The following is a 26,435-nucleotide window of genomic DNA, read 5'->3' on the forward strand; positions in this document are numbered from 1 at the left end:
TTTCTTGTAGAATCACAGAATTGTAGGACTGGCCTTAAGAGGTCATTTAGTCCCTCCCCTCTCACTGAGGCAGGATTATGAAATGTTTCAGAGGGGGATAAGCCTGAGGCATGAAACCAAAGTCCTGATGATTTTTAAACCATCTGAGATGTACAGTAGTTGCACTGAAATTGCTACCACAAAATAGCTTCTTCCCTACAAGTATCAAGAAAATAAAGCTATTCATTGACCTGGCATATAGTTCTATTACTCACCAAGTTTGCATGGCAATCATATTTCTTATGCTGGGTCTTGACAAGAAGAGATTTTCAGAGGCATCAGTGGGAGTTAGACACCTAACTGCCATCGTTCCCTTGAAAATCTTCCCCACGTTAAATAGGTATTGCTACTGTTATGGTTCTGAGACATGGGGAGTGTTAATTTTATAGGCATTCTCTATTTACATGTGTGACACAGAGACCTCTTGGCAAAGAGTCCCCTGTTCTTAATAAACCGCTCTCACCTCAGACCTGACAAACCTTTTTCACCAAACACATATTTTGCAAGGTATTTATCCAAAATGAATATCATGTGAGGTGTATGCAGAAAGCTCATAACTTGTCAAGACTCATAATCATTGCGAGATGTATGCACAGGTAATATTAAAAACCAGTGTATTTATACTGAAAGTATACTTTGTGGACCTGGAGTAGAAATTAAACACCAAGAGATGATGGGCCTCAGGGATGGCCCATTCAAGCAAGAGGGAGGTGTCACTAATCCCTAATCAGCTGGCAAGGTGATGCAAATCTCAATTGACCAGCCTTGCTCCCTCCCAGAACTATCCATGGAAAATCATCAGCGGCACCATAGAATCGTAGGACTGGAAGGGACCTTGAGAAGTCATCTAGTCCAGTCCCCTGCACTCATGGCAGGACTAAGTATTATCTAGACCAGGGAAGGGCAAACTATGGCCCAGGGGCCAGATCCAGCCCATCTGGGCTTTCAGTCTGGCCCGAGGGATTGCCAATCCCGTGGTGCAGTGGGACTAAGGCAGGCTCCCTGCCTGCCCTGGCCCCACACAGCTCCTGGAAGCTGCCGCCACCATGTCCCTACCACCCCTGGGGGAGGGTGGGCAGAGGGCTCTGTGCGCTGCCCTTGCCTGCGGGCAGCGCCTCCTGCAGCTCCTATTGGTCAGGAATGGGGAACTGCAGCCAATGGGAGCTTCAGGGGTGGCACCCCCAGGCAAGGGCAGAGCGCAGCATTGCAGCCTGCTCCACCCCACCCCCAGGAGCCACTTCCAGACAGGGTGGCCACTTCCAGGAGTGGTGCAGGGCCAGGGCAGGCAGGGAGCCTGCTTTAGCCCCGCTGCATGCTGCTGCCACCCCAGAGCTGCTCAAGGTAAGCGGCGCTGGGCCGGAGCCTGAACCCCAAACCTCTCCACCCCAGCCCCCTGCCTAGAGCCCCGTGCTGCATCACTCCTGCACCCCAACCCCCTGCCTAGAGCCCCGTGCTGCATCACTCCTGCACCCCAACCCCCTGCCCTGAGCCCCCTCCCGTACTCCTCCTGCACCCCAACTCTTGCCCTGAGCCTGTTCCCACACCCCACAGTCCCTCCCACACCCCAATCGCCTGTCCCAGCCCTACAGTCATGGCCCTGCATACAGTTTCCCCACCCAGATGTGGCCCTTGGGCCAAAGAGTTTGCCCACCCCGATCTAGACCATTCCTGACACGTGTTTGTGTAACCTGCTCTTAAAAATCTCCAATGATGGAGATTTCACAACTTCCCTAGGCAATCAAACAATCCAAACCTCTGAGTTGAAAAAGGAACTTTACACCAGAGAGAGTTTCACCCTGGCTGTGTAGGGAAACTAAAGACTGTTTTCAGAATCACAGAGTGTAAAAAAGACACTCTGGATGCATTTAATGAGGAGAACCCCTGGTAGAGTTGGGTACTTTCATGAACGTTTTGGATCCTGGTTATTGAGAAACCAGGCAGCTCTGCAATAGACTGAACGTGAGGGGTGGGAAATCTACTTTATTAGACAGGAAAGGTAACTATTGACAAGTATAGGCTCAGGTTCACGGTCCATGATTTTATTTTGTACTGTAACCGCTTGTTTCCACCACACTCTTGGTTCTAGTTAAATAAATAAACCTCCTTTTGTTTTATCATTAGTGCTGTATGGGTAACAGAGGTGGTGGTTTAAGGAAGACCCAGTAAACTAGGATCCACTGCACCTTTGTGGTGGATTCTGCAAATAGCCAGTGTCGGGGCTGGATGTCACGGGAGAACAATTCAAAGGGACTCTGGGATTGGGTTGGAGCTGTTGTTAACCTGCAAGGTGAAGTTAGGGCTGGCATAAGCCCAGAGCAGAGTGCTTGAGTGGCTGAAGGGCTGGTGGTGCCTGTGAGCTGCCACCCAGCTACCACAGGGAAAGCTCCCTCTCACTGGAGGCAGGGGTAACAAGGAGACTCACAGGCTTGGGTAGCCTGAGGACTGTCACTTCACGATGGTGAGAGTTTAGTGGCATGTGATATGTGAGCATGCATGTGACTGTCAGTGTGAAGAGAGACTGTTCTTGCACTGGTGAACCTGGTGTAATGGTGTGATATTGAAGTATATTCTGTCTTTATTTCTGACTGGAACCTTGTTCTCTGTTTACTCCTGCCCAGGGAATAACTAAAGTACTTCTTAAAGACACATTCTACAAAGATATAACAATATCTTACGTTTATTACGTAGCACCTTTTCATCCAGAAATATCCTCAGTTACTTTATAGCTCACCGCACTCTGGAAATGCAGCCACTTCTAGTGGAGGGTGGTAGCTAACTGCTGCATAGCATGCTGCACAACGATGCAGAGAAGATTTTTGTCTGTTTTGTTCTAAGACTTTCATTTATTTTAATGCTTTTAAGACCAGTGGCTTGTCCATTCTCCTTGCCCCATCTTGTGTGGCATGTGAACTCATTTTTTGGTGCAGAGATGTGGAGCCAGAATTCTGACTCATGTTCAGTAGATAAACAATAAGTGATACACTAGATATCCTGAAAGAGAGAGTTCTGAGGGTTGTTCTGTGTTGATTAGCTCTGAGACTCATGACCCGAGTGTTACACTGAGATATATACATTATTATATTAGCTAGAATGAAGTCCTTGCTGTGGAAGCTTTTAGCACAATTCTAGATCGTTTAATGGAGAGCTTGAGCTGTGTGGTGTTAGCAGTATGGCGACTTTCACTGGTTGCCCGAAGGTATAAAACGAATTGCTTTTCAATAATGGCAGTGTGGAGTACATGATTGAAAGTTGGCCCTTGTTCTTTATCTGCATTGATGAGTTATGCTGTAGTTTCAGTTAATGGGGGTCCTTTCAACCTCTGCATGAGAGTTAGTGAGATTAAAGAAAATCATTGAACTTTTGGAATTTGTAAAGCTCCAGCTTAAATGCTCTGGAGTGTAACCATTTACTTAACTAATAGTCTTCATAAAGATGTATACCTCATTTTCCAAGTGGGAGCCAAAGGAACAATTTCTTCTGCCTTTAGCTACTCCCTGGGGGATTCTCATATTCAGGATTCTCATATTCAGTTCAGACAGGCTTAAAGATCCTTATCCCTAGGCAAGTTATAAATCAGCTGTCTTAAGTAAACCGACCAAGGGCCATAAAGAGAACCCAACAGTGGTTGCCAGTGGTATGTCAACGAAATCTGTAATGAGCATCCAAAAAACTAGACCAACCGGAGTGACTTCTTCAGGTTCAGGCTGCTGGAATTTTATTGAGAGGTCCAGGTCCAAGCTATTAAACTAACCTTTTCAGCAAAGCAAAACTGGATGGCAGAAGAGGGGTCTTAGTTTAATATCAGTGCAAGGGGGTATTTATTTAAGGGGTTTGCTATCAATTACAAGAAAGTGCATTTTTTTAAAAAACTGTGTAAAAAAAGGGGACCTTGAATCTTTTGAAATAAAGACCCAAGCTGCTCAGAGGTGGATAGGCATTCTGTATAAGAATAGAGGTCAGACTTTGCTTATAGAAAGAGGGTATAGTATGAGTCCCTGACTCAAAGCCACGGAGCAAGCGGAGTTTCATATCTCTAATCTAAACATGCTTCCTTCCTTTTCTCATTGTTAGAGCAAGGGACTGGGAGCTAAAAAATTCCGAGTGCTGTTCCCAGGTGCCATTGACTTCATCTGTGGGCTTTCAAAGTCACTTTAACTCTTGGTGCTTCAGCTCTTCTGTCAGCAAAAAACTGAAGAATATTTACAGGGATTGTTGCAAGGCTCCCTTCATTTGTCATGAGAGTCTATGATGAAAGTTGCCACAGAAATGCAAATGATTCTATATTCTTATTATTACAACTCTGTATTTAGTATTGAAATAGAGGCATGTATTTGGTTTTTAGGAATTTTAGACTTATGCATTCAAATGCATATGATTTTTATGACTAAATCATAATTAAGTTAATTTTTCCATTTGAAATCAGATTAGTAGTTGGGTTTGGAAGTTGCTTCCATTCCTATATAACCTTTAGAAGAGTCATGTCCTCGTCAGCAAGATTTCAGTTGAGATAGAGGAACTTCTGCTTTGATTCTTACACATGACCTTTATTTTCCATGAGCCTGTTTCAGACGCTCATGCAAAGTATTCCCATTGATTTCAATGGCACTGCTCACATAAGCCAGGACTGCTTGCGCATGAGAGGTTTTCAGGATTGGCTCCCAATTGCAGTATATATTTAATTCTGGGTTTTGTTGTTTTTGTTTTGTTTTTGTACTTCCATTTCTATCAAGTCTTGCCACTCCTCCTCTTCTCATATGTCTTGGGGGGGAAAAGTGGAAGAATCAATCTTGGTTTGTTTGTTTTTTCCCCTTGGCTTGTGCAGTTAAAATGTAACCTTTACAAAATCATTATGGATGGTGACACACAAAAACATTTGCTAGTTACGGGTATTTGAAAAACAACAGTTGTTTGTTCACAATGAATTGTTACCCTTCCCTTTTGTCTTTCTCCAAATTGTGGAGGCAAGCTGTTAATTTGGATGGCAGACAAGGAATGGGGGTAGTATAATTTCCGCAAGCTTTTGCTCTTTTTCTTTCTTAACTCCAATGTAGATATTGCAAATATCTTTATATGCTGCCATCTCCACCCCGGTGACGACCCAAACATGTTACCAAAAGAATGGCAGAGAAGTCTGTCTCTTTTAAACTCCTCTGAAAGCTGCAAATGGTCATAGGCCTACTAGGAGTTCTCCACATCAGTACTTTTTGTACTCATTTACGTGTTTAATATTTTACCGTTTGTTCTTATCAAGATGATCATTTTGGGATCATCATCACTCCCATAACCGCGTTGGTCGTTGGGGCACCATCACTGATGAGCAATCAGACAATTGTCTCCACCCTTGACGATTCTGTGTCAGTGCTTGAGCCTCCAGGAAGTCCATTCCTGTCCACTCTTTTATGTTGTCAGTCCATGTCGTCTTCTCTCTACCTCTTCTTCTCTTTCCCGGGACTGTCCTTTGGAGGATGATCTTGTTACATGGTCATTCCACTTCAGCTTGCACTTCTTCACGGTCGTCAGGAGGTCTTCATAAGACCCAGCGCATTGGGTGATGTTGCGGATCTCTTCATTAGTGATGTGGTTGAAGTAGGAGATGCCCAGGATTTTAGGGATGCATCTCATCTCTACTACTTGTATTTTCCGTTCAGGTTCTGCCGTAAGGGTCCATGTCTTGCACAGATGCAGAAAAATGGAGATGACCAATGCTTGCAGAAGTTTCAGTTTGGATTCCAGGAAGATGTTCTTATTCCTCCAGATTGGTTTTAGCTTTGCTGCTGCTGCTGTTTGCACAGTTCTTGCCAGAATTTCTGCCTTTGATCCTTCATCAGTGATGATTGCCCCCCAAAACTGGAGCTGTTTCACTGTCTCCAGCCCTTGTCCACTGCAGTGATATGTGAGCTGATCCCGTCATGTTTATTTGTCATCAGCTTGGTTTTCTCTGTACTGATTTCCATGCTGTATTTTTGTGGAGGTTTCATCCAATCATTTTACAAGGTTGGCAAGTTCATCTTTGCTGCCTGCCAGGCCGTCAATGTCATCAGTGAACTGAAAATTTGAGATTGTTCGCCCCCCCCAGTGCTGACTGTGCATATGTGACCTTCTAGGGTATCAGTCATTATGCACTCCAAGTAGATGTTGAACAGTGTGAGCGAAAGAAGGCAGCCTTGCCGGACTCCAAAAGTGGTGCAAAACCACTCTTCTTTTGTGCCATTCATGAGAACTGCACTGCTGGCCTTGGCATACAATTGTTTAATGCTAAGAATAAGCTTATGGCCAACATTTTACTTCTTCATGGTTGCGCACAGAGCTTCGTGCCATACTCTGTCAAACGCCTTCTTGAAATCAACAAAGATGTAGTAGATGTCCTGCTGGTTTGTAAGTACTTCTCAATTAGAACACAAAGGTTGAAAATCTGTTCTGTGGTATTTCTTCCAGCACGAAAGCCAGTCTGTTCTTCAGCGATGATATTCTCCACTTGTGGCTTCAATGTGTTCAATATGACTTTCAACATCACTTTGCTGGGATGGCTAATTAAGCTTATGGTCAGGTAATTTTGATACAATTGCAGGTTGCCTTTCTTTGGCAGAGTAATGTTTAGTGACTGTGTCCACGTGGAGGGCCACTCACCGGTCTGCCAGATCTTGTTGCAGATCTTGGTGAGTGCATCTATTACTATTTCTCCTCCGAATTTCATCAGTTCGGCTGGGATGTTGTCAATACCTGTAGACTTTCTGTCTTGAGTGATTTCACAGCTGTCTCCACTTCTTCACGCAGTACTGGAAAGTCGTCATCCTCTGTTGAATCTGGGCTGTCTAGGACACTAGGATCTCCATTTGTCTGGTGGTTGTATAGATCAGAGCAGTAGTTTGTCCACCTGTTGATGATGTCCCTTTCTTCTGTAAGACTGTTCCCTTCTTTGTCTTGAATTGCGTTTGCTTTAGTCCATCTTTCCTTCATCAGATCTTTTACAACCTGGAAGGCTCGTTTGCTATTTTTATTATTGATGCACTCTTCAGTTTTAGAGAATTGTTTTTCAATCCATATCTCCTTGGCCACCTTCATTCCTTTCTTGATCTTTCTGCCAATTGCTTTGTATTTATCAGCTCCCTTAGTGCTGTTCTTGTCTCCCTTGAGTTCTCTTCTGATTTCACACATTTGTAGTATTTCATTTGTGACCCAGAGTTTTGTCTTCTTACGGTGTTTCCCAAGGATGTCCATTGCTGCCTCATTCATTACAGCGTTGAAATTGTTAGTCATTGTTTCTACATCTTCCTCTAGAGCAAGCAGTGGGGCAAATTTTCTGCCGATCCTTGCTTGGAATGACTCTGCAATGTTTCGGTCTCTGAGTCTTTCTAAGTCAAACCTTGGTTCTGGTGAACTTTGGCCTAATAATTTTCCGTAGCCGTAGCTAAAAGTTTAGCATTACAAGGTCATGATCACTTTCAGTATCGGTACTGGGGAAGCTCCATATTTTAGCTCTGTTAATTCCAGAGCAAAATAGTTTTTTCACCATGATGTTGTCAATTTGGCTATGATGTAGACCATGTAGACCACATTAATTATCTGGATGCTTTATGTGCTCCTAATCTGTTTGCAAGAACCAGATTGTTATAGCTTGCAAACTCCAAAAGTCTCAATCCTCTCTCATTGGTTACCGCATTACAGAAAGGGCCACAATAAACTCGCCAATCTGCCTGTGCGTCAGTACTCACTTTAGCATTCCAATCTCCCTGTACAATCAGGATACCTTTCTTGTGTACCTTATTGATAATATCTTGTAGCTGATTGTAAAAATCTTAAATTTGCTCATCATCATAGTCTGTTGTAGGAGCGAGACTTCTACCACTGTGATATTAAACGGTACTGCCTTTAAATGGATGGAAATAAGCCTGCTGGATATTGGGCGGCATCCTAATACTGAATTCTTGATATCTTTATGCACAAGAAATCCTATGTTGTTGACATGTTTGTCTTCTCCACTGTAATAGAGTACATGGCCTTCCGTTAGTGCCTCTCCAAAGTTCTTCCATCTGACCTCAGAGATTTCTAGGCGGTGCCAGGTGTATTGTTCCATTTCGTACGTGAGTTCTTTCAACCTCCCTGTTTGTCCATGTGGTTATGGTAATATTATCTCTTCCATGGATCCTCTTTGTTGGGGTTACACCAGTAGTATACTTGTCACGTCCGCCCTGGTGGAAGATGGATGGCGCGGTCATTATTAACCTGGGTTACAACCAGTGCGGTATGGACATGGTTGAATTGCTCATCATATGGTGTGTCTTGGGCAAATTTCTAACCTGGCGGAGCCCATCGCTCCAGGCAACCCCCTTTTAGTTGCCTCTTATGACATGCAGGAGGAGCAGTGGGCCTATTCTGTCCCCAGACCCACAGGGGATCATTTTGGGATAGTTGTCTATAATATTGCTTATTCTGTATGATGAATGCAGAGCTCAACTTAACTTTCCTGAATATTTCAACAATCCTCTATCCTAATAAAGACTTCTCACATGGAAAGGAAAGTCTAATTTACATTATGCCATTATTATTCTTGCTCTTTCTTTTGGCAACTGTAAGAAATTGTCCATGTTGCTTAGTCAATCAAACATTCATGGTAGCATGGCATGCAACAGTTTAAATACATTCATAACAGTCCCACTGTGAAAAAGTTCGAAATATAATTTATGCTAATTTACTGTATTTACAGTATAGATATTGATGTTGTAACATTTTCCTACTTAGTTCACCAAGTAACTGTGTTTTTGTGAAATAGTATAAAATACTAATTTTTGTGACAAAAACTGTTAAAACCGAGGGTTATATTAGGCAGTATTTCATTTTTTAAAACGTTGTTCTTATGTCTGACCCATGAACAATATTTCTGTGTGACAAGAGGCACTATGGGCATTACACTTATACTGGTGTAAATCAGGAGTAATTCTAGTGAGGTCAAAGATATACTGGTGCAAATCATTTGTGAGATCAGAATCGGGCCCTCTGTTGTACACTGTATGATTTTGTAGCAAAAGAGGTAATAAAAAATCATTTTCTTATTGATTGTTGCAGTGGGAGAATGCCAGAAGTGGATTACGTAGTGCTAACAGAATGGTTTGAATGGATCGTGAAGAACACTGATGTTTCGGTTGATTTGATAGGTAAAACATGTTCTTCTCTGACACTGGTCCCATTTTAAAGTGAGTATTTTGTAATGCATTATGAAAAAGGAGAGAAAATGATGTTTTCCTATTTCTATTTCCTGTGCCCTAAATTTCTGTAACATAAGAAATACCTTCTAGTGTACATGTTAAACAGCAGTCATGCCTCTGGAACATTTGGTGCTGTTGTTACATAGCCATACTTCATCTCTGTATATCCACGACGTTTGGAGGTGGCTACCTTCCTCCGAGAGCAAATCCACTAGTGTCTGACAGACTGGCCAGCAGTGGAGCCACTGGATGTTTGTGGCTGATATCCATGTCAGAAATGCCTACCATAGATTGCTTTTCTGTTGGTTGTGGAGGAGATTTCTGCTCTATGTTGCTTTCAAACCTGACCCTTTAAAATAACCATTTCAATGTTTTGTTAATGGCAGTTTATCTACAGACTTCTCCTGAAACTTGTTATGAGAGATTAAAGAATAGATGCAGAGAAGAGGAAAAGATCATTGCTATGGTAAGGAAATCTTCTATCATAGTAGAGCAGAAGCTCAAGATGCCTGTCAGGACATCATGTGTTTGTATCTTCATAGCTTTTAATCTGTAGCTCCTCTACCTCTAAATATAAAATCTTATCCTGTAGTCTGTTAATAAAAGTCAGGGCCTTGCCACAATGTAATCCACCTGTTTCCACTGATGGGTGCAATTTATTATTAGGAAGAGGTGAGTAGGGTTCATTGTAGCTTTATAGTCTAGTAGAGACAAGTTAATCCTTATTTATTTAAAAATCAAAATAATTTTGGACAGTGTCTACCCCAAATTCTACATGTTGGTAGGTGAGTACAATACAATTCAGTGAACCTGGGAAAGAAAAAGAAATCCACCACCAAAATTTTCAGAGGATGTCTGCCTGCTCTCCTTTTCCACATGCACTTCTTGAGTATGAGCCCCTGTGCATGCGGGCGATAGAATTTACATGTGCAAACTTCATCAGCTGTCTGCAGAGGTGTTTTGGGTTTGAAAAATGCCCTTGCAGGTGTTTGCCTGTGCCCCAAAAGAAGGCACTGTTTGAAAAATCAAGCATGCAGTGATACAGGAACTTAATAAAAATAAATTGTACAATTAGATTACTGCATATCCTAAACAATGGTTTATGTGAAGGCTCTTCCTCAAACAGATCTTTTTTAATGAATCCCTAAGCCAGGAATAAATGGGGTAATAGAAGGAATGTGCTGCCTGTTATTAAAGTGCCTCTATTGTAAGGTGATTTAGTAAGAGCAGTTGGGCAGGTTGAACATGTATGGTGAGATAAAAGCCAAGAGCTAAATCCTGAGCTATGTGAAATGTCCCCTAGGTGGTATTTTACTACAGTGACTTTGAAGAGACATCATGTGTTGCACTTGGCAGTGTCTTTCTCTGTTACTGAGGAAAAAACCTATCGTGAATGAAAAAGGTTAAGTCCTCTCCATGAAAATCTAATAGCTGCGGACAAGCAAAAATGCTTTTAAAGGACATGAGTGGAAATAAAAGAAAATCAACTGGGAATGTAGAAAAAACATATCCACATAAAAAGCAGCTCTGAAGTCCGTGTTCATTTCAGTTTTCCCTTTTGTCCTTTCCTCTTCTGTCTGTGGTATTCATCTCTGTGTAAGGTTTAAGTCAGACTCCTCCCATGGGAATTAAAACAAAGGTCTTGATCCTGCCAGGTGCTGAGAGCTCTCCACTCCCATTGACTCAATGGGTTAGATCCAGCGTAGGTTAAATCCTAACACCAGGGATAAATTGTAGCCATTGTCAGTAGGAAGAAATGAAAAGATTCCACTTGCCCCGTCTGTGTGGGTTCACCATGAAGCGGCACTGGTATCCAATGGGAATGATGGTGCTAGTGGAACTCAGATGGTGAACTGGAGCTAGGGGAATAAAAGAATGCTTTATAGGAATTATTTCGGGAAAGCTCTTGCCTGTGCTATACAGAATGTCGGACTAGATGATCACAGTGGTCCCTTTTGGCCTTTAAAGTCTCGGACTTCAGTCAAATGAAATGTTGGGTGAAAGTTTCTGATGCACTGCATTCTGTAGTCACAATGTAATGCATAACAAGAACTTGCCTTATTTGTCAAACCATGTCTGAAACCTGGATTTTAGTATCAAGTGTTTGATGGTAGCTTTCTTATTTATACACAGTTGGTTGAAGTCATTGACCTCTTAGCTGATTTGGTTTACTTTAAAAAATATAAGTACAGAAACCGCAGTATGTGTTTCACCTCTGTAAACCTTTGTTTTGAATGGCTTTTTATAGGAATATTTAGAAGCTATCCATCAGCTCTACGAGGAGTGGCTTATAAAACAAACACTGTTTAGAGTTCCTTCTCCAGTGCTCGTAAGTATATATTTATCAATTGTAACTAGGTAAGCACGCGGGCACACAGAGAAAATTTCAATTCTCAAATATCACCTTTAGTTGTAAAGGCAAAATCTATTTTTCTAATATGATTTGGAGAAGAAAATTTTCAAGAAGTGTTCATGACTCTCAATAGGATACAGCATTAGAGTTTGATCTTGTAAATGACCCTTACTTCATCACCCAAGGGTCTATTTACAGGAGTAAGCATTATGCTTGTCTGTAAGTGTTTGCAGAATCTGACCCATTGCTTGTAAAAACCCATCCCAAACCCTGCACTGAAAACAAATTGACCGAGTGCATTTTGGGACTAGTGGTAGTATTTCTTGCTTTTCAAATGCTAGCAAAATGAATGATTTTGGGAAAGAATATACAGATTTTTATAGGGCCTCTTGTTCTAATTTTCATTTTCTTGTTTTCTAGGTGATTCAGGCTGACAATGACATGCAGAAAATGATAGAAAAGTATGAAGAAAATCGGGACCGAATATTAACCCCATACAATATGCAACACTGTCTGTAGAAATCCAGTTTTATGGTCATGCTTTAAAAAACATGTCCATCAGGGGAATTCTTATCGACATTCCCAAATATTTTTAGGATGTGGTCTTTTGGTTGAGATTTTGTCTTGTAAAGTGTCAATGACTTTAGCTAGGAAAAGGCCACAAACAGGCCATATCCTGTTTACCTTCAGCTTCTTGCACTTTTAAGTTCCAGTGCAGCTTTACTGATCTCCAACTACCTCTGACAGGAAGCTGCTGTATCTCGTTTCCCTACTTCACTTCTGCATTGTATAAATACCTTTCTGATATTGCATTTTCTCATGATAATGTGCTTTCGTTCACTCTAAATAGCCCCATATATGTCCTCTCATGTAATTAGAAGGCGGTGAATAAGTCAAGCTTATGTAGTCAGTAAGTGAGCAAATTCAGTCCAATTTTGTAACAATTTTAAATGGAAAAGCAATGAAATAACTAATTATGCTACTGTTCTCAACCACCATTTTCACAAAATATCATTAATTGCACTTAAAATAGGAAAACTAAACAGTTCATTTCTTAATTATGGACCTGATTCTAATCTCACTTGCATCACTGTAACTTCATTGGCTTTACTGGAGTCATTTCTGATTTAAATGAGATCAGAATCCAGTCCCAATCCTGCAAATACTTATGCATCTGAATAGTCCTATTGAATTAAATGGAACAGCTCAGGTACATAAAGTTACTCAGGCTTTATAAGAATTTGGGGTCTAAGGCTCTCTGGCCCAGATTTTCAGAAGAGTTCAGCATTTAGCTGCTCTCAATAAAATTCTGACTCCAAATGAAAATCTCTTTTTTGAAAATCTGTCCTTAAAACTTTTTGTATCATGTGACAGAATTTTTCTCATTACGCATTGAAATTAGGTAGTAATTCTGACACTGATTATTTGATATCTTAAACTTTTTTATTATGTTCTAGTAGATGTTTGCATCATGTGTAAGTTTAAGAACATGTGAGAGGGCGGTACATAGGGTCATCCCTTAATCACAGCTTCTCCTGGCTGCAGACATCAAGAAGAGAGCAGAGAACATCTAGTGAAAGTTAAATTCTCACTTTATTTCTTAAACTGCTCTGTGATGTTTTTATAGATCACTTATTATTTACCCTCTCAAGTGCTGTCTTCAAGTTGGCATTTTTAACGGAGCGGTCTTAAGACTAATTTCACTTTATTTTCTCTTTAAATTGGAAGGGATGATTCTTTGTTCATTCTATAAAAGTTTGGTTTCTTTGAACTAGTACCAGCAGCATTAGAAATGCTTCCAGAAACACCTCTGCTTAAAACAACATAGCCCAGTGAAGTAAATGCTTTTTTTGCATGTGTCATAACTGTATAGTCTTAAAACTAGCTCCGTGTTTAGCTCAGCTAAGATGTTTTTGTAAATTTAAATATGCAGTGATCAATGTCTATAATGTGTTAGAAACACAGAGGATAGTAACTTTCAAATACAGAATTCTGTTATGTGTACTTCATTTGGTTAAGAATAATAATCAGATACTACACAAAGGTGTATCTTTAGTTTTCATTGTAGTCGTGCATAGTTAATTTATAGTTTCATTGTAGTCCTTTATTTATTCAGTTTCTACTTGAATTGGACTGCTGCTAAGAGAGGAGGCCCTGTGTCATGGGGTCCACTCACTACTAGGGCACCTCCTCCTGGCTGCTCTGGGGATTAGCTCTTTCCAGGTCCGTCACATGCTTATTTGCACGCCCTGCCGTCTCTCTCTCTGACTCCAGGTGCTCTCCCTTCATGGCTTGTTCCTGCAGTCAGGTCACTATGTGTTTTCCCACTTCTGGGGTATCAGTCATTCCATAGAAAACTGTCTCCAGCAGTTTTCTCCATCACTACCCAGATAGTACCAGTGCCATTTCCCCAGTGGCTGGTAGAGGAACCCGGGCCCACCCTTTACTCCAGGTTCTTACTCAAGAGAGTCTCTACTCAAATGCTAAGGTCTGTACTATTTTAAATCTTGCTGCTGTTTCCCTGAGCCTTTTCCTACATTATCTCTCCCAGGCTTTCACTCCACCACCCTTTTGGATAAACCCTTCCTTCCGGGCCTGAATCCCCCTGGGGTTTCTGCTTTCTCCCTGCATTTCCTTCCTTCCCTCTCTAACATCCAGAAAATGACTAGAGGCATTAGGGCTCGCCTCTCCAGCCTGATTCTCCCCCAGGTGTAGCTGTGAGGTTAATTAACTCCTTCCCAACTACCTTAACCCTGTCAGGTGAGGGTGAGGAGAACACTCCATCACACCCTGCTAATTGCTTCTATATATATATTATATATTTTTTTTACATCAAACAAGATTTTTGTTCTCTGTTTATACAATCTAATGCTGGTAGTTGTGCAGCAATTGTTTCTGAGTGCAACACTAAATTAATTTTCTAAAGCATGTGAATGCAGTGCCTAGGTTCAGTGGTTCTGTTCTAAAGCTTTAATACTCTAGCTGAACAATAAGATCCAACATTTCTAACTGCTTAAGTATATTAATCAAAGTTTTTAAACGTAGAGGGAAAAAAGTAATCCTGTTTCAGTGCTCACTGAAAACACACAAGCTTGGCATACCCTAAGAGAGACCAAAAACAGCCAACTCCTTGGAGATTGTCCCATATATTTGAAATGTTCAATTAATTATATATATTTTTCCTTAACAGAAGCCCTTTAGTGAGCAGGCAGATTTTTACTCCTTTCAGTCTTGATTCCAAATTCACTGTGTAAATTAAAATATTTCAGCAGAATGGCATTGTTTTGGTTATTTGCTCAAATTGGTTGTGGTTACTCTGCCAATGTTCAGAGAAAAAAATGTGACAATCAGAGTAGTGTGTTTTAGGAACTGCTTTTTTTGTGTTTATAAAAACTGACTCAGTGGAGCACCGGAAGCCTAAATATCTCTATCAGACAGTATCCCAAGCTCTCTTAAATCCCTGCCAGTTGTTTTTTGTTTCTTCCTCAAACAATTTGTTTCATAATCTCCTGCTTTCTAAACCTGTGCTTACTATCCCTAAACAAATTATAATTTAGTGTTTACCTATTGTCTTTGCTTAATGTGTTTTTAATCTTCTCTGCACTGAAATTCAATTTTCTTGGTTCTTGCCTTTTCAAGAACATTTGTTCTAAAGCTAACTTATGCTTCTTCAGCACCCTTAATTCTAAACAGTGCAGGGTTATGGGTGTGATATGAATGTTAAGGGGGAAAAAAATGACTCGCTCAAGACGCCCAGAGGGAGAGCTTGTGTGAGTGAGTGAGTAGTATCACCAACTACCAGCCTAAGATCTGCCTCTGTAGTGATCAAAAGAGAATGTTTGTAATCCAGGGCATGGAAATGGAGCCATTCAAAGGGGCTAGCTCTGTGTAGCATGTGGCTTTGGGAAGAGGCTGGGACTTAAATTTGTGACCAAAAGATATCCAATCAGTAAGTAAATCCCCATTTAATCTACAGACAGTCGGTGCCAGCTGTAGCACAATTAAAGTCAGCTGCTCACAGAAAGATACACACACATTTTACCAAAACAAATCGACTCCCTTTAGCAAGAGATATATGCAGCCCTGGTATTGCCATCAGCTAAGTTCAGTTGCTGACTGTGATGTAATTTAACTAAGCAAAGAGAGGTGCAGCATTCATTAGAACTTGTATGCAGGAGCACACTAGCTGATAGGATCGTAAATTGCTTGGCCCTTTAGAAACCACCCTTGCTGTCTGTCCCCAGTTTCTGGCCAGAGATGATGCATAACTGTTGATAGTAGGGGGCACAATTTAAAGCAGAGGTTTTTTAAACTTTTTAAGCTGAGGTTCCCCCCCTCCCCACTCCGAGTTACAATTTTTGGTTGGGCCCCCCACCACCCACCCAGACAAAAATAGGCGAGTGAGGGGTGGAGGTGACACTCCCTCCCTGAGTCCTGCCATACGGGACTGAAGCCTGAGCTACTGCTTTCCCCCTGAATGGTCTTCTGTGCCCCCATAGGGGGCATGCCCCATAGTTTGAAAACCTCTGATGTAAAGGTTCTGGTGGTATGCAGCGGGGTTGAGGGCAGTGCATAAAAACCCTGGTAGAAATTGGCAGGGGGGTGGATGGACATGACCCCACGTCCCCTGCCCCAGGCATTCCCTTTCTTTCTGTCCATTTATAAAATAGAATTACAGACTGCCTCTGTCCGGTCTGTGCTGTCTGTGTAGCTGCTACTTGACCATCTCAGAGTTTCCACAGGTGCAGTGAGAATACACATGAAGTTGAATGCACACAAATGGCACACAGTTCAAGGCCCATATAAAAATGTGGCTTATCCCCCCAAATCACACAAATGTCATTAAATGTTCAAATCTCAAAATATGGCCACTTTAGATCTGCCGGATTATGTGCAGGGAGGATTTGATTTAAATCAAATTGATTTAAATCATGATTTAAATCACTAATCAGGAAGACTCAATTTAATCATGGATTTCTACATAAAAGTGCATTCTTGTTGGTTGTTATAACCTTAATACATATTCTTCACAACTCAGAGATAGATGTAGATTTCATTTTTAGAAGGTACACACTATACATCTTTAAACTGATTTATTTCAAAAACTTTTCAGATTAGTTCTACAGCTATATCAGAAAATGAATGAATGTTTGGTTATTTCATTTACCAAAGGTAATTGAAACAACTATTTTTGAAGTCACTGGGAGGTGAACAATTTCCAATTCAACAGGTTAATCATTAATATTTGGAGGATTTTCTTGCCATGCTGTATCAGGAGGAGAACATCACCAGACAGATATTTAAATTGTTTTATTTAACTAAAACAACAACATTAAGTATTCTGGATTTTTTTTTCTTCAACAACAAACATATAATATTTTAACAAAACAAGCATATGTCCCTTGCTTCTCACATTTATCTCCAGACTTCTTCTCCTTCTCCAGATCTATTCTGCTCCCAACAATCTTCTATTCATTGAACTTTTTGAAACTTTGCACTTTTAGAGAGAGGTAAGGGATTGACTGTGTACGCAAATTTGCAGAGGGACAATAGGATTGAGGTCTGTTATTTCTCACCTCTATATATTATTTATTTAAATAATTTAACAAGCATGTTACCTCTGGAGACACAAATCCAAAGTTTGAGAACTGCAAAACTAAGCATTTCTGATGGTATCTTCTAGACTGAGCACTGAGTCCCATTGAGTAGAGAGAAAGATTAACCCAAATAATCTATATTCCAGAAGCTTGTGGAACCCCATAAGATTGGATCCCTAATCCATGAACTATTGGAACACATTTACAAAACTTTTCTTAAGCATTACATGAATATATTGTCTCATACTATAGAATTAGAATTTATAATCTCTATTCCATGATGAGATATTTTTGAGCTATAATGTGTCTTAATTAAAACTATCTTTAGATAGGTTTTTTCCCCTCAAAAAGCTTTTTATCAAAAAAAATCCCATTTAAATAAAATCTCATTAAAAATGATTTTTATCCATTCTGATTATCTGTAATTGAGGTATGTGTTCAAAATGGGTTTAAATTTAGTTTTATTATTGAAGCAAATTCAATTCTATGATTTGGTGACTCAATGTAGTGTTCTGGGGCTGCGTGAAGTGCGGCTGCTGTCATTGAGTTGAGGCAACCCTTCTTTTATGCTTTCTGTTTGGACTTCTTTAAGTCTTGCCTCTTTTTCCAAATGTAATTTAAGTTTTCTATTGGCTTTATCACAGTCATCTCCCTTCGCCAACCTGGCCCGCTCAGACCTACTCTCTTCCAGCAGCGTTATCCATACACCTCTCTGGATATCTCTACACCGCAGCTAACACCAAGCCTCCCAGCTCAGATAGACAGACTTCTGCTAGCAGGGCCTAAAGTAGCATGCTAAAAATATCTTTGTGGATGTTGCAACCCCCAAGGCTTAAGAGCCCAAGCCCCAGGCCATGCCACAACATCTCGGTCTATCCAGGTCTGTCTATTCAGGCTGAAGCCTGCTCCCAGCTGCTGTGCAGATGTACCCTATGTGTCTACAGTACATATCCTCATGTGTGGTAGGGATGGTTTTTGCAACTTCCCAGTCAGAGCTCCCTTTAATAACTTTTGCTAGACACAAAGCTTAAAACAGAAGAGGAACTTTAATAATCCCCGGGGGGGAATGCATCTTATAAAAACACAATACACAAAACAAAGTTTAGCAAGAACATGAACGTGGACTTGCAAGACATAAAAACAGATATTCCTGTGTGCGTATGTGTGTAATGTAAACTTCCCTCAGAACTCAGGAGCAATCCTATCATTGACTTCAATGGAGTCAGTGTTTTACACACGCTATACTGTTAAAACTAACAGCTTCATTGCAGGGATTCTCCAATGACTTTTTCAAAGTACAGAGCTTTCCCTGTTGGAGTTCCTCAACTTTCCTGCTAGCCCACTCGTTCATTCACCCCATAAGAATCCTGTTTTTCTTTCTCTTGGCACAGAAATACAGTTTTACAATCCAGATGGTGACATTATAAAGAACTTGAATAAATGATCAGCAAATATTTCTCTATATACAAATAAGCAACTCTAGGAAAGAATTGGTATTGGAAATATCTACGTTGTAATACCTTTTACTAAGGAGGAGATTGCTTAAGATTTCTGAACAATATATTGAGCTTAGCATTAGAATACATTTCTGTTGTTCTGCTTTATACCAAGCACTATTTTTGAAACGATACTTTCAGCAGTCAAATGTACTGTGTGAACATGCACTATCAGAGAACAGCACGTGTATCTAAATGAACAACAATTCAAATAAAGGTAATAGTTGCACACTGCTGCAGGCACATGTTTGTATTTACACTTAATAGCCAAGATTTTCCATATAAGGAACCTAAAGTTAGTCTCACAGAGTTGCCAGTTCTTGTTATTTTGTTGCAATATTCCCAATAGTTGGTGTTTTTCTTAAATCCCAGCCCCTGAAGTTACGTGATTAAGTAAGAATCTCAACTTTCTTTTTTGTCCTTTTTTTGGGGGGGGTGTTTAAAGTGTGTTTCTAGCCCTCATGGAGAAAAAATTGAAAATGTGAACCCTAAGGAATCAAAACCGAGAAGACAAGGCAAGAAACTGAAACATATATACCAAAAAAATTCCATTATTCGTATGGGCCTGACTCATGATTTTTGAATGCTTAAGTTTGACAATAGAGGGCTTCTGAATAAGTGACCAAAACCAACTCCCATTGAAGTCAGTGGCTGGTCAGCACTCAGGCTACTTATTTAGGAGCCTACCTTTGGTTCTAACTTTAGCATGTATTTTTGAAAATCTTGGTGTATATGTACATGGGAGCATAGCTGGAGTATGGAACTTCATTATATTGCTAAAAAGTTAGTAGAAAACCATGTATAGTGCAATAGAAGCATGTAGTTTTCAAATGGTTATAACTTCATTAATAACAATTTGTGTCATATTGGTTAAAGGCACTAGTCCTCATTAAGGCCCCAAGCCAGCTATCTGATTCATGAGGAAAGTCCCTTTTCCTGCGCTAAGCACCATTGAGTTGAACAGGATTTTGTACAGACATAAAGGGTTTGTGTCAGAGAGTTGAATTTCAGAACTGGGGCCTAAGAAAAAACAATTTTTTTGGTGGTATTTGGTGGTAGCAAACAGAGGCAAGTATCAAAACCTATAATTGTATAGAATCAAGTATATTTAGAAGACCCACGGGATTATTCTAATGCAAAAATACATTAGCAGAGTGTGTTTTACCTCTGGTGTTTTTTTTCTGAACGTTCAAACAGAATTTTACCAAACTTTCTAAATCAATCTTAGGACTGAGAACAAGCAAAAGGAATATTATCTCAAACGTTAACTTCACTGAAATGTTATGAGCAACTGGAGATGAGCTTCAAACGTAATTTTAACGTGGCACGGGAGAGGCTATAAACTGAATCTTAATTTGGAAACATTTATCTGTTTTTCCCATTGCACACCATTTAAGACTTTATTTCATTCTTTGAGGTAAATTTGCTGCCTTGCTGCAAGAATAACTTGTTTGAGAGAGAAAGAGGAAAAAGTGGCAGTATATGCATTTGAAAAATCTGTCAGAAGCCAAATACAGCAGGCCCTGGTGTCTAACTTATACATCATCTCAAATACATTTGTGAATTTATCCTCATTTTTAATACACACAAATTAAAGACAGGCGAGCATTCAAGGCTGAGCACCTGAGTATCAGTGTGATCACTGAAGAAAAATAGTTAGAACAGACTCTAATGGACCCTTTCTTCACTACCCAAAAGCAGCACGTGCTTTGGTATGACAAATCTTTGCTCAAGAGAGGACCAAGACCAGCCTGGAAATACATGTATGTTGTAGACCAACAGCGAAGGGCATTGGCAGAATCACATGGGCCTGGCATTCCTTATTCACCATCCTTCATGATAAATACATAGTCCTCTTGGTTAGCTTCATTCATGTTTGAAGTGTGAGTCTCAAACTTTCCTTTGTCTGTAGATGAAGAGGACTCAAGCAAGCCTCCTTCAGGCTGTAAGTGGCTCTTCCTACAATTCACAGTGGTGGCGCTAGGGCCTGAAGGTGGAACATAAATACTTCTGGGAGGGATGTAAGTGAGATTAGGTGGCTCTCTGATATATCTGAAACCCTCTGAAGTTGCATGTGTACCAGGCATATCCATTAATAGTCTCTTGTTATCTGAGCCAGTGGTAGGACACTCAGGGCCCCCACTGGCATTACCAGGTAGGTTTGAGGAAGACTGACCAACGCTGAAAGGTGCTTTATTTGTTGTCTGAACCCTAGATGGATATGTATATTTCATCTTGGAGTGATTGCATTCTCTGGAGTCTTTATCACTTGTATTTACATTCATTATACACTCAGGTTGTGCAGTTTCCTCTACTGGATACATAAGCTCTTCATCACTGGCTTCCTGGATTTTTAGTTTGCTAAAAGATAAAGACACTTCACAAACTTTGTCTTCTCTGGTTAAATTACATTCCGTAACAACTGTGTTGCCATGGGACAGGGGCTTCAGCTCCTGGGGTTGATCTGCAGGATTTGTGGGGTTGCCTATGCAATTCATGGCATCACTGATTTTTGCTTCAATGGTTTCTTCAGGGACCTCTTGGGCTCTGTATTTATCAAGGGCATTTCTGCTTTCAGGAGTAGCGTCAGTAAATATTGCAAAGGCTTGTGGGCCGCTTGCACCTGGTGAGAGCGGTTTGGGGCCAGCTTCATTTGCTGTCAACGGTGTTGAGATCACCAAAACGCATTCTTCACTCTGATCGCCTCTTAGCTTCTCTTCGAACGCTTTCTGAGAAGAATTCTCACTGAAGATAGGCTTTTGTCTTATGACAATGTCACTGTATTTGTTCAAGAAGTCTTCGCTATCTGAGCATTTGCCATGAGAGTGTGCTGACTCACTGACTTGCCTTTGGTGTGCTTGAAGCCTGCTAGTGGACTGAGCTGATGGTAACTGAGGCATAGCAGCAGCAGGTTTAAAATGGGATTCATCTTTGATCTTACTATTTCCAGCAGTTTCAAAGGATTTCTCACTCTTTGTTGAGGACTTCTGTTGAGCACCAAGGCATGAAGAAATCTCATTATTTTCTTTGTTTCCCAGATTTTCAGAGTCCTCTCTCTGGAAGGGTTGACTCTCTCTGTCCTTGTTCTCTTCATGATACCAATGCATTTGTGCTCTCCTCTGTAGAATGTCCCCCAAATCACTGTGTTGCACTTCGTTTATCATTTCAAGGATGGTTTCACACTCGATTCTTGCAAGAAATATTTCAAATGCAGTCTCTTTTGTTTCCTCCTCATTTATCTTTCTGACAAGTGAATACTCTGTTGCTGTTGTTGCAATGTAACCTATTTTCTCCAGTATTGTTTTTACTACGTTTTCTGGGAGCACTGATTGAACAGAGTAGACAAAATTACCTGTAAACGTCTGGGGAAAAAAAAAAAACATTAAGATGGGCATTGAGGGAAATCATGCAGGGGAAGGGGGTTTTTAAACAAGTTCATAACTATTTAATTTTTTAACAACTATTTCCCCAAACTTGTGTCACCGAGTTTTGAATTTTGAGGTTTTATACCAGCATTATTGGCAGCCTCCTGAAAATTACTGCTTTGCTCAAGTGCGATAACTTCAGTGGAGCTACGCCAATTTCCACCAGCTGAAGATATGGCCCCTTACCTCACTAATTGAAAAGGACAGTGGCAGCAGCAGAAGATCTTTGTGGTCAGACTAGGAGAGTAGAAAAACTACCAGCCACCTTTTCTTGTGTTCCATTCAAGAGCAAAATCTTTTTCAATTTAAAAAATGGAACCCCCTTGAACACTGAAGCTCTCCCATCGACGGAGCGCTGTCTACACGGGGGTGGGTGGGTGTTAGGTTAGTATAACTATGTCGCTCAGGGGTGTGGATTTTTCACAGCCTTGATCTGGCCTAAAATATGTTCAGACCAAACAATCTGAGTAGAGTGGAAAAACAGGCTTGTCTTATACAAAGGAATATGGATTTGCCCATCTGCCTGAGTCTAACTTTGTAAGCTAGAGACAATGAAAGTGTATTTGCCTCTAAGGTAAACAAAGTAATGAACCCACCAGAAAGAGCTAATTAACAAGAGGACAAAAAGGGGACATGCTCTGCACCCTGCGGAACAAGCAGCAGGGAAGCACTTTGTATGGGGTTACTTTTCAAAAAAATACATTTCAAAGATTTTCTGAGTTATAAGGAAGGGGAAAAAGACATTGCGGTTATCCATCCCTTAAGGGACAAAAGGGCCAGCACTTCTGGAATCTGTGAAAGGTGTATTTTGCAACCAGGTGGATTGAGGACATGGAGAACTGACCGTGAGTGAGAAATTGCCTTATACCAGGCTTGTAATATGTTAAGTTTTAGACACCAGAAAGTGTAATTTATTTATGGTTTACCTGTACCAATGTTTAGTTTCTATTGTCTCTGCTTACTATCACTTAAATCTCTGTTCTTTAGCAATAAACTTATTTTTGATTTTACCATAAAGTCATCTCAGTGCTGTGTGTTACAGTAAAGCCTGGGTCCTCAGCAAAACTAACAAGCTGTTGTGTGCACTGTCTCTTTGGAGGCAGCAAACTTTGGTAATTTCGGAGACTCTGCAGCGATAGGGGCAGGGTACTGCAGAGAAACTTGCAGGGGGTTTACTGAATGTTCCCTGCAAGTCCAGGTTAAGACTGGCAGAATCTTGAGGCATTTGCTGGTAAGGCGGACAGATGGATGTGGCAGGGAGCTGACACACAGTTAAACTCCAGCAAAGCCCTCTTGCTGAGGCAGAGGGATAACCCAGTGGCTTACAGTTCTGGGTGCTCTGAGAAAGCATCACAGGATGCTCAGCGCTTTCTGGAAATCAGGCCTCTTTTAAGTGTGCCAAGTTGGGCACCCAAAATCAGTAGTTACTTTGGAAAAATCTTGGTTTAAAGCCTTACATGTAAACATTACTGATAATCCTTTCCATTACCTGTATCTGCCTGTCTCCTGCCTTCTACTCAGATTGTAAACTGCTTGGGGAAGGGGCTGGTTTTTTTGTTTGTTCTGCCTTTGCATGCTGCCTGGCTCAGTGGACTCCAGATTCATGCCTGGGGCTGTGAGGGGCTATGTTAATACAAATCATAATGCCATTGTTGGGTTCATTTAATAGAGTTGTATGAATATACCAGCTTCTGTGTTTCTGGAGCTTCCCTTGGTGTTAGAACACTAGATTTCCCACATGTTCCCCTGAACCTAGTCTAAAGCTATAACAAAGAGCTCCAAGGAACTGAGGTGGTGACTCAAAATTGTGACAAGTGTTTCAAAGGGCTGTTCAAAGATCATAGTATTAGGTAGCTGTAGTAGTCGCTCTGGTCAAGCAAACTCCTGTGCAACTGGCTTGCAGAGGATACTGTCTGTATCATTTTACTCTGGTCTGCTGCAGGCTCCATATTCCTCAGACTCTTTTGTCCTTCATCAAAAGTTTCCGTTCCCTCGGGGTGGCATTTACCTTTCTCTTTGTTTGTTTAGCTTTTCCTTATCTCCTGTCTTTTGATAGTTCATTATATATTTGCCTGGAGAACAATATGGACAGATGAGCAACAGGTTATGGGGGGTGGGGGAGGGGCATAGTCTGTAGGCTGTGTAATTAATCCACAATCAAGGGTATGACCGTCAAAAAAGACGTGCTAAAAGCCTTCCTGCTTAGCAAAGTCAGGCCAGGCCATCACTGTGGATTCCGTGGTTGATAGTTCCCACTTCTTCAGGTACTGTTTGACTCTGCCCATAGAATCACAGAATATCAGGGTTGGAAGAGACCTCAGAAGGTCATCTAGTCCAACCCCCTGCTCAAAGAAGGGCCAATCCCCAAATCATCACCTTCCATGGATCAACCCTGTGTCTGCACAGTAAGGATGGCAGCAGGTGGAATGAGCAGGGAACTGAGTAAGCAAGCCCTGTATAGGGCACAGAACTGCTGGAAACTGTGGCTCACGCCCTACACAGGGCTGACGCCCCTCCGCATCCTTCCTCCAGCCCCCTCCTAGCTCTGGCTGTGGGGCTGGCTCACACACCATGCCACGCCCCCCGTGTCTGTGCACTGATTTGTCTTGTGTGATATTTATTTGAGCATTAGAATGAATCCAAACTGGCAGCCATGCAGGGCTTAAATGGCATTTCACAGCTCATGCTCTGGGACCCACACTTTTAGAATGATGACATTATGTAAAATTGCTTCCTTTTGTCTGATCTGTAGAGAACCCAATCTGCATTAAAAATACCCAAGGAAGAGCTGTAATGTTAGTGTAGCTTGTTTTAATGTTTATGCTTTCTACGTTAGAACATTACTGCAATGTGGCTGTGACATACAAAGTACAAACGCTCCATTCACAAAGAAGAGAATGAAGAGACGGCACCAGTATAACACTGTGAATAGTTTTCAGAGTAGCAGCCGTGTTAGTCTGTATCCGCAAAAAGAAAAGGAGGACTTGTGGCACCTTAGAGACTAACCAATTTATCTGAGCATAAGCTTTCATGAGCTGTAGCCACAAGTCCTCCTTTTCTTTTTACTGTGAATAGTGCAAAGCATGCTGCTCCCTTCTAGCAAGGCAGGCTACATAAGCAACATTTTCAAACGCACCTAAAACTTATTTTCAAAAGTGACTTCGGCACTTTGTTGAAGTCTCATTGAAAGTCTTGGGCTCCTAAGGACCATATTTTCAAAGATATTTAGTCACCTAAAGATGCAGCCACGCACCCACTTGGATTTTAAAAAGCACCTAGTTCCCAAAAGGCTAAATGCCTAACCTGCTCAGGTCCTTTTTAAAATCTGACAAGGCACCTAGCTGCATCTTTAGGCAACTACCTTTGAAAATCTGGCCTTAAGTCACCTACATCTGCATGCAATAAAACACCAGCAGCTGGCCCATGTCATCTGACTTGGGCACATGGGGCGCAGGCTATAAAATTATAGCCTAGACATCTGGGATCTGGCTGGAGCCTGCGCTCTGGGACTCCCCAAGGAAGGAGGGTCCCAGATCTTGGGCTCCGGTCCCAGATCTTGGGCTCCAGCCCAAGCTGAAACATCTACACTGTAATTTTATGGCCCCATGCAGCCCAAGCCCACATGCCCAAGTCAGCTGACATGGGCCAGCCGCTGGTGTTTTATTGCAATATAGACATATCCTTAGGCACTTTTAAAAATTTTATCCCTTGCACATAACGGGCCTGCTTGAAAGCCCACTGAAATAAAAAGAAAATTTCCCCTTGACTGCGGGGGACTTTGGATCAAGCTGTAAATCACTAATTTCATTAAAGGTGCAGCACACTGGGAATAAAGCACTACCCTGCGGATTTGATTTATAGCTTTCTGATCCTGTTGCTATGCTACTGTTTTCATCTAATATCTTACCTTCAGCGACTTTATTTCTTTTCTCCAAGGAGAGAGGAACAGGTTGATGCAGAGCAGCTCTAGGAACTCGAAAGCTTGGATCAGGCTTTTGAAAACATTGCCTCCTTGTTGCTTTTTCATTTTTAAGCAGTTCTCTGCAATGCTGTAGAAGCCAAACCTGCTAAATCTCTCAGCAGGGCAGGCATCAGACTCCAGGAAGTGTTTAGCTTTTGTTTTTATCGTTGTCTCGTTGCAGATCAAAAGTTTTCCTTCCCACCACTTCGTGCCATAGTATGCAAGGTAGTCCCTTAAAATGTCTTGTTTGGCTGGTGCTGCTGCTTTCAGCTCCTTCATAGTGTGCAGGAGTGCCACACTAGCAAATAGTGTTCTTTAAATTTCAAGCACGGTTATGGGATTGTAAATGAGGAAGTTGCTA

At 41.2% G+C, this 26,435-nt stretch overlaps 2 protein-coding genes across 13 annotated transcripts in view; one reads left to right on the top strand and one right to left on the bottom strand.

Moving 5' to 3' along the window:
* TK2 (thymidine kinase 2) overlaps positions 1-18,922 on the top strand; it is a 36,964-nt gene extending 18,042 nt beyond the window's left edge. For 10 of the 12 annotated variants that reach the window (XM_007058625.4, XM_027821137.3, XM_027821139.3 and 7 more), the window contains 4 exons: positions 9,103-9,191; positions 9,629-9,708; positions 11,491-11,571; positions 12,016-18,922. In XM_007058625.4, coding sequence (XP_007058687.2) covers positions 9,103-9,191; positions 9,629-9,708; positions 11,491-11,571; positions 12,016-12,114 — 349 coding nt within the window. In that variant the 3' untranslated portion in view covers positions 12,115-18,922. The remainder of the gene's footprint in view (positions 1-9,102; positions 9,192-9,628; positions 9,709-11,490; positions 11,572-12,015) is intronic. The other 2 variants (XM_037877582.2, XM_037877583.2) reach the window with 1 other exon arrangement.
* Positions 18,923-19,117: 195 nt separating this feature from the next.
* LOC102943043 lies at positions 19,118-26,353 on the bottom strand. Its single transcript, XM_007058663.4, has 2 exons — positions 26,021-26,353; positions 19,118-22,050 (listed from the first exon to the last, which is right to left on the bottom strand). Exons 1-2 carry the CDS (start codon positions 26,351-26,353, stop codon positions 20,509-20,511), a joined length of 1,875 nt encoding a protein of 624 aa, XP_007058725.1. The 3' UTR covers positions 19,118-20,508.
* Between the last annotated feature and the right edge of the window lie 82 nt (positions 26,354-26,435).

This window comes from Chelonia mydas, chromosome 12 (genome assembly GCF_015237465.2).
Source record: "Chelonia mydas isolate rCheMyd1 chromosome 12, rCheMyd1.pri.v2, whole genome shotgun sequence".
Lineage (NCBI taxonomy): Eukaryota > Metazoa > Chordata > Testudines > Cheloniidae > Chelonia > Chelonia mydas.